Source organism: Halyomorpha halys, unplaced genomic scaffold (assembly GCF_000696795.3).
Source record: "Halyomorpha halys isolate HHAL.00 unplaced genomic scaffold, Hhal_1.1 Scaffold954.1, whole genome shotgun sequence".
Classification (NCBI taxonomy): Eukaryota; Metazoa; Arthropoda; class Insecta; order Hemiptera; family Pentatomidae; genus Halyomorpha; species Halyomorpha halys.
Genome location: NW_027110506.1, coordinates 354,534 through 363,797, shown reverse-complemented (window position 1 = coordinate 363,797; position 9,264 = coordinate 354,534). Strand labels below are relative to the sequence as shown.

Genomic DNA, 9,264 nt, shown 5'->3' with positions numbered 1-9,264 from the left:
ATATATATATATATATTGATTTATTTTCCGAGACTGCGTTGCATTTATTAATTATAATAAATTTGATCTAATTATTCTCAACACTCTTTATTAATTTATTTTGCATATCCAACTTTTTAGTCAACTTGGACACTATTAATGATAATGTTTTAATTTAAATATCAATTTCACAGCCCCACAATACTTTCTAAAATCGTTGAAGGCTATCATTACCCATGCCTAATTTAATATAGTTTTTTAACCAATTTTTGTCATGAATATCTTTCATTATTAATTTGTTTTAATGAAAATTTAATTTCCTACAATCAGGAAATCTGAGTTAACCTAATAAAACTATAATATTTAACCAACCCCACACTAGGTTGGTAAGGAGGCCCCTGACCTCCGGATTCTTTTTACTGGTAGGACAATACAGAATGGATATTTCACAATAAATAGATAAGTATTTCAGGTAACCTTAAAATACTAAAGGTAAAACTCAACATTTATTATTGTTCCCATAGTAAAACATCCACTAATTTATTAATTTTTCTGTTTTAGAGGGATCAGAAAAAAAACACTAGGTTGATAAGATAACCAACCTAGTAAGTGATAGTAAATAAATAAAATTATCAATTAAAAGAATTAATGTTCTTAATTCAGTCTAATTATGAGATTTAGATGGCTTTTTTAAAGATTATGACGTAACGATACCATATACTTTATATTTTTATTTATCTTAAAAAATGACCGACGTATGGACCATGCTACTTCTGATCGGCCACCTTATTTTTTTTATGTACTGACATCAGCTCAACAATACCAATTTAGTTTCAAAATGGCGGTCGATTAGATTTTTCATAACCCCATATTTTAAATTGATTCCGAAACACTTTATATCGTTCCTCTATCTCCATAAATGACTGAGGTATAGGTTATAAAATCTCTAGTTGTTTTGGCACCAATACTATATCAAATGTCACCCCACGATGATCCTCGGAACTTAACATTATCATCCACCATTTTGTTGCATAATGACGGCCTACGTATTCAGAAGCTCATACGTCGGTCATTTACGGAGATATAGGACAAACATAGAGTATTTCGGAATAATTACATCAATACATAATATATATAAACAATTTTTATATAGGCTTTGGTGCAAAGATTCGAAAATATTTATTTTTCTCTATTTTCATTAATAACCTATTCCAATGAAAACTCCAATCACCCGCCATTTTTAATTCCACCGGCTTAGTACTGTCGGATTACCGAAATTGTCGGAAGTATAACAAAAAATGAAAACAAATTAACGCGAAATTAATTATTAAGTTAAGTACCTACGAAAACAATTAACATGAAAATTTCTCACCGGATAGTCGAATTCCATAGCGCCTTTTGAATCTATCCAACCAACCGACACTTGCACGAAAGTCGTCTTTATTCATAATTTCGTGATAAATCATTTTTGCCTTTTCCATAAGAATTTCGCCAGAAATATGCGTTTCCCGGTTTCTTTCTTCTATGAACCAAGCATAAAGTGCATCTTCTACTTCCGGAAAATCTCCCGCTTTCAAAGTTTTTCTTACGTTGTAAGATGATTCATTAATCTTGAAGTAAGATTCGATTTGGTCCTTTTTCTTCTTTATGTCGTGAATTGTTGCCCGGCCAATATCGAACTCCTTAGACAAACGAGAAACTTTTTCGCCGTTTTCCAAACGTTTTAAAATTTCGTACTTTTTATCTAGGGTTAATGTGATATGTTTACGTTTTAGTGACATTGCACTACAATTTAAATAAAACGCACTGTCACAGAAGAGAGACGACAACCTACTAACTCTCGTACTGCGCAGTTCAGTTTCCTCCCACTCTCCGACACGAAAACAGCTGACCCGTCAGTGCGCTGCTGAACCCTGCAGAGTGTCGGATTACAGGGCGTGCCGGAATAGCGAACGGCCGGATTATAGAGACTGCACTTTATTACGTCCTTTGGCATATTCGATAAAAAAAATAGCGGATAAAACTATAATAGTGTCAGGTCTGGACGTCCGGTCGGCCAAGGTCAAATCGATCTCACCGTACACGGAATGCCGAAACCGGCCGAGTGTTTCCGGCAGTATACGGAGGTGACCGATCTCATGATCCCACTTCGTCGCTACCTTTACTTCTTCCTGTTGATAAACATAATTAACAACGTGAAAAAATTCATATATAATGTTTAGGGTATATTATGCACCGAATATCAAAATACAACAAATTATTCATAAATTTACACTTTTTGTAGGAATTTATGTTAACTTATATTACTCAAAATTGGTATAGCCCGAAGCGACGAAATAAAAACCATTTTATTCAGGTCTAAACAACAGCCTAAATATTAAGTTTTATACACTATATATAATCCCAATCCAACTCAAAATGTGATATCTAAATTGACTAACTTTCAAATAATTAAAAGCGTTATACCACAAGAAGCATCTAATGTCAAGTTTTATATTCTGCAGGATATAGTATACAAGATAAAAAAATATATATAGCAATCCTTAGATCGATTTCATCTTTTAGTAAAGATTTTCCAAAAGCTTATCGGAGGTGGGGAAGGGAGGAGTTTATAATCGATAGACGGTTTGTGTATATGGTGGTGATATGGAGGTTAATTTTAAAATAAGAAGATTTAGATATTTATGATTTTAAATTTTAAAAAAAAATGGTTTTTAACTTATAATAAATGACCTGGGCAGAATAGCCTGCAAAACAAATTTTAAATTTTAATGTGAGGAAGAATTTATAATTGAAGATGTACTTGAGGATGGCTGAAATGGCCGAAACGTTGGACTGTTGAAATAAAAAGTGTTGAGACAAATAAGGATACAATTTTTGATTTATTTAATAAATAATTATCTGTCTCAAGAAATTGAAATAATATATTTAAAATTAAAAAAAGTCAAGTTTTATATTCTGCAGGATATAGTATACAAGATAAAAAAATATACATAGCAATCCTTAGATCGATTTCCTCTTTTAGTAAAGATTTTCCAAAAGCTTATCGGAGTTGGAGAAGGGAGGAGTTTATAATCGTTTCATAACCACTACAATAAGGTTTTCGGGATTTCTGGAAGTGAATTTCAGTCAATATCTCGTCATGCTCAAAAGGATTTTCACGTTTTTAAAAAAAGATCCTTCAGGTTTTGTGTACCTCAATATCCCCTCCCATTTGATATATAGGGGTGAAAATTTGTAATTGAATTGGATTGGTGTAAAAGAAGAGACTTAAGTAGATCATAAATTTTTTTTTTGGCAATTTCACACACACATATATAACGCTTATTTTTTATGTTTTATTACACTCCTTTTATTTATCAAATTTAAATAAACATAATTATTATTTATGATAATTATTTAGACCTGAAGATGGCCAATTTACAGGAGTCGAAATGATGGCATGTACAACGAAAAAATTAAATATGATTAAGTCCCTATTATTTATTCCATACAAGGGTACTTTGAAAAAGCTCATTTGCATAGGCCAATGCTCAAAATATTTTAAAACTGGAATTAATACAACAAACCGTCGGTTGTTTTCCAGTGAATGAGCAAGGAATCAATGACCGCCAAAGAGATGCAAAGTAAAGGCGTGTGACCGTTTCCTCAAACATCTTAATACGGCCTCCTATATATTAATAAGTATCAATTAATGTTAAAAGGGGTAAAAGTTTCATTTGTTAGTCAAATACCACATCTAAATTATTTCTTCTTCTCATTCCGACGTTCGTATGTTTTTAATCATATATTACGGACATGTTCAGAAAAAAATAATTTCACGGAATGAAGAGCCATTGTTGCCTGTACAAAAAAGGAATATATCTTCGTTAATTGCTCATCTTATTTCCATTCTAACTAAATGTACACTGCATCTTCAATTTTAGAGATAGACTTCCTCAGTTTAGTAGTATTTACTTCTCTCTCAGTTCAAGGAACTTACTCTCCTTCCTGTTTCAAACAAATGTTGTCCACAGATTTAACCCATTATATCGTCCACCGGTACACAGTAGGATGTCTTATATAATAATAAAAAGTTAAGCGAACCCGAAAATAATATATTCCTTAATATAATATTATAACAGGTTCATGAAGTTCCACTCCAAGTTACCTACAGTTAAAGGGGCAGTGACCTACAACCTGGGAAATCCAACCACGACCCGAAGACTGAATCCCTGGCTGCTGCAGGACATCCTGTTATAAATTCTATATTTATCAGTTCTGTTATTGTCACTCTAAAATTTCATTTTATCTTAATTTCTATTTTTTTTTCTCTCTTCATCTTTTACTTAAATTCACTATCTTTTTTTCCCTTTAGAAGTCAATTATTTATTTTGTTAAATACATAAACGTCATTGCTTTTGTTATTAACTTTACTTTTATCTCTTATTAAGAATTATTATTTTAATCTATTTATTTTATCTTAATTTTTTGTTTTATTTATAGCATTGTATACTGTTAGGGGTGTCTTTTGTTTAAGACTATACTCTCATAATTAATTGTTAAATATGGACCTTTTACCTCTTACATTAACGGCCGATCTGGTATTAACTAAATAAATGAAATATAATATAATAATATGAATTATTATTATAACGGCACAAATCCACTCCATGGCAAATCACATGGCACATCTACCTAAACCCAAATCTACAATATCTATTTGACGCGATCCTCCCACCTATGCTTCGGTCTTCGAGAGGAGAGACCGAATCCTTTCGGATCAGTATTTGTTAATTAACCCCTCCAAATTAACAAACCCATAGTATTAGCCGTAATGCTATCACCTGACTTATATTTTCCGGGTGCGATTCGATGTCGTGTAGCCTTCTAAATTCTCTGACGAACTCATACTTCTTCAGTCCGAATATTCCAAGCAATACTTTATTTTCAAAAACCTGAACGCGCTGTTCCTCCCTAAAAGGAAACATACTAGTAAATAACAGCAGGAAGGAAACAAGTTTTAAAAATTCAAACTAATAAATTTCTAAACAGCAGGCGAGTGTTAAGTAAATACGAAATTGAAAAATAATAATTATAGTAAAAAACTATAAATTATGCCAGAGGTTCAGGATAATAAGAAAAATGCAGTAAATAAGAGGTAAAATATTATTAGAAAAAATCGTTTTATTATAATTCAGAGAGTAAATACATAATTTCCCTAATATCATGTTAACTGGTGCTATAGCAGGTTGAATTGCCATTGTAAACAACCAATAAATTTAACACTTTTTCAAAAATATCAGACTCTAGAGGTGGACTTTTTTAAAGTGTCAATCAAATTCACAAAAATTCCCCTACCGATTTCTATGTTTTTCTTGCAACTGTATAACGTTCTCGGAACTTCGGAGAACCTTAAAATATATTTATTTTCTGTTTGTGCCAGTCATGTATTTTGCATATCTCAGCGACACGATTTTAGTAAAGAAAATAGTGAGCAATTATATAATATTTTCAATTTCAGTTGTTAGAAGATATACAGATAAAATTATTTATTAATATTAAAATATCTTTTAATATCCTCTGATCCAGTGATCTCATGAACTGGACAGTGACTGAAAAAAATAGCTGTTTTAATGAGGTATTGAAATGTATGCGTCTGATATTAACCATAAATAGCAACAATGGAAGTAACAGGAATGATCCCGAAAACGACTTGGATATATCACGTGACATATCATTATAATTTGTATTTAAAAGTAAAGTTAAGCTGATATTTGTTTAGCGGGTCACTGAAGAGGATCTAGGAGGGTGAATTACGGAGTGCGAATTTGTTGATCGGGTGAATTAAAAAATTGTGAAATGGTGAAATTGGAGGAGCAGAAATGAGAAAGAAAAATAGGAATGAATTGAAACATTTGTATTTGTTGAACAGACCAAAATTGATTGTAAAAGGTAACTGTAGGGGGGAAAAATTGTTTATTATATCTTATTATTGTATCTCTTTTTTCTGATTATACCATGTATGTGTAATTTATATATGTCCGATTACGGATTGATAAGTATGCTGTGTGAGATGGCAACCTAATGTATTTAGGCAGCATAGATAAATAAGGTATTTATCTCTCTATTACCTTATGTTATAGTATATATTTAAATAAGAAATAAATTAAATTAATTGTTTTAGAGAAATACAAGTCTTTTTATTTGGAAATTTTTGTGGGGTGCATTCGCCAAAAGCAAAGAGAAGCCCATAAAATAAAGAGAAGAAATAATTTTCTTATTTCGAGATTATATTACTGTTGATTGTGGCTAGAATGCGGTAAATGAAAAAATAAAAAATAATTTGGTTCCTACAATTAGAATAATATGGTTCGACGAACGCGATGTCGATTCCCTGCAGGAAATGACCCACCATATTAGTCTCTGACTCACTCAACGTACATTTCACTGTAATTATATGTTAACTTCCCGCCGGGTTGCCACAATCGAAGGCCTTTTTTTTAACGATTTATTTTAAAACATTTTTAGATCAGTAAAAAAATTTCTTTTTTCATATTATTTTTAGTGAAAATTCTTAAGGCTAAAAAAACTAAGAAAGAAGAGATAAGTAAATAAATAATTTAATTAATTTATTAAAATAGAAGTTAGTAATTGTTTTAAATGTGACTAGAAAGTAAGAGAAAAAATATATATTTTATCATATAAAAATAAAATTATTATTACTGCACTTATTTATAATAACTGTAATTATTATTTATTCTTATTACTAAACACCAAATAGAGATAACACATCATTCCAACACATTGTAAGTTTTTTTTAGCAGGTTGATGTGAGATGTGCTGATAAGCTATCTTTCTTTTTCTTTCCATATTATGCCACTTGGCTTTTTTTTTTTCTAACGAATAATAACTTATTTATCGTCTGTTTTAAACTCATATGTGCACCCAAAATCTAAACTTTATTTAAGACGCAGTCATTTCCTTGATAGGACTGCAACAACCAACATATAGTATACAATATCTTATTAAACGTGTGTTAAATATATTTGGTATTTCAAATAATAGAAAGTAGGCGATGATAAACATTTACAGTTTTTCAAAAACTTAATTTGGAATTTTTAATTTCCCAAATTATGCAGTGTATCCTGATTATTTTAAACCCCACAGTTTATTAATTTTGAATATCAATGAATCGAGTGTAACTATGTCTCAATTATTTTTATATAATCTGAAACGATTGTCCTTTCTTCAACTTGTTCAAAAATAATTAGAATTTATTTTTGTAAAATGGAGATATTCCTGGAAGCAGGAGATAAAGAATCAATTCGCCAAATAATTAAGACAGATTGTGGAAAACCGCTTTGTTTCAGAATCTTTTCGAAATGTTTTTGGGTTAATATAAATTTTCGGGGTAGTTGCCATTAGTTATCTTGTTGACTGAGCATTAAAATCCCTGACAGTAATATCGGAATAATTGTCAGCATTTTCTCCATTCTTCTTCACGATTATTAATTATTGGTTTTTGAATGAAAATTATTGATTTAGCTTTACGAAAATATGCATTTAAGTATTTATATTCTGTTAAATCGGAATTAGAGATTTCTCATCCCTGAATCTTTTAGTAGTGGAGATAAGGGAAAAAAAGGCGATACGTGGAACTAATTCCCACAAAGACTGGGTTTGAATTTTTTTTTCGATGTTAGTATTTTTTTTACATATTAAAAGAATAATAAAAATCAAAGCGTGCAAAATGCGTTTTTTATTTGCTACCGTCATATTTTTTCGTTCGTCATAAAAAAATCTTGAGTAGTATCAATTTACAGAAAATGTCATGCTGAAAAAGATTATGCAGATTTTTTAAAAATAATGACAAATAGTGGCCGAAACAATGAAAAGACTAAATTTTAGCTCCTTTTCAGATATATAGATATCTATTAATACTAGGGATTGAAGCTAAGTAAATTTACCATAAAATATTTTTTAATTCTTATCTTCTTAGGAGTAGAAATTTCCATGATATTTGTCAAAATAAACTCACAAAATGTCAGTTATATAGATGTCTATTAATACTATGAATTGAAACTAGGTAAATGTACTATAAAATAATTCTTAATTTTTATCTTTTTAGGAGTAGAAATTTCCATGATATTAGCACAAATAAATTCACAAAATTTTAATTTCTCATCATATGAAAAAAAAAAGTTAATTTCAGAAAAACTGTATCTTGGGAACTACTGAACTTAAGATAGAGCACAAATTTAATAAAATTTATAGTACTTTGAAAAATATTTAATAAATTTCTATCATGCAGTAGGTAGGTTTAAAGATATAGAGCCAACATTAATGAAAACATTAGGCTTTTCTGTTTTCAAGCCATCTTTTTATTATTAATTCTTTTTTTTTTTTTAATAAATTACATAATGTTTTTTGTTGATAAATATTTATTTAACATTAATATTGATTAATAGTTCCTTCTCTAATTTCTGTAAATTAAAACATGATTTATGAAAAATAAAAATCATATTGGCGCCCGAAAAATCTATTTTGCATGCTTAAATGTTTTTAGAAATTTAATAAGTCAAAAATATACCAACTACAAACAAAGAAATTCTATTCTTGAAAAATGCATGTTTCTTTTTGTTTAATTTTTGGCTTGAATTAATATTCAGGGTTTAACATTGATATATAAAATTTCAAGAAATGATTGTTTTTTACTACTGAATTTATTCAAAGAAATATGTCTAGGAAAAAGTTGGGAGTATATCATACAAAATAAGTTTAATATTTAATTCTAAAGGCAAAGATATTTCACTAATATTGATTAATAAAAACGTTTAACGTTTAGGCAAAAACGCCATCTTTAGGAACAAAAAATTTTATTACACATTATAGTACAGCTTACGTAGTTGAGTAAATGTTTTTATAAATTAGTTCCAGAAAAACTTTCAAAATTTGTATTAATAATTATTGGTGAAATATTTTTGCCTTCAGAATTAACGAAGTTCCTTTCAGCTTAAATTAATTGTACATTAGTTTGAAAGTAGAATAGTAGTAGTTTAATTTGATATTTTTAGTTATATTCATATACTGGAATCATGTAATATAAAAAAATATTTATTTTATTAATTAGTTCTATACTTGAAACCTTTTTTTTCCGATCCCTCTAAAACAGAACAAATACATGGATTAATAAATGAATAGCATTTATTATTCATATATAGGAATATATGAATAATAAATGCTATTCATATATAGGAATATATGAATAATAAATGCTATTCATATATAGGAATATATGAATAA

General features: G+C 29.3%; 1 protein-coding gene across 4 annotated transcripts in view; it reads right to left on the bottom strand.

The window, feature by feature from the left end:
• Positions 1-9,264, bottom strand: part of LOC106687391 (protein bric-a-brac 2) — a 126,572-nt gene that overhangs the window by 21,186 nt on the left and 96,122 nt on the right. Inside the window, exon 1 of one of the 4 annotated variants that reach the window (XM_014431258.3) lies at positions 1,352-1,792. The exons of the other annotated variants lie outside the window; for them this stretch is intronic. Within the exon in view, the coding sequence (XP_014286744.1) occupies positions 1,352-1,760 (409 nt within the window). The 5' untranslated portion in view covers positions 1,761-1,792. Of the gene's footprint in view, positions 1-1,351; positions 1,793-9,264 lie in introns of those variants that run through there. 4 annotated transcript variants of the gene reach the window in all.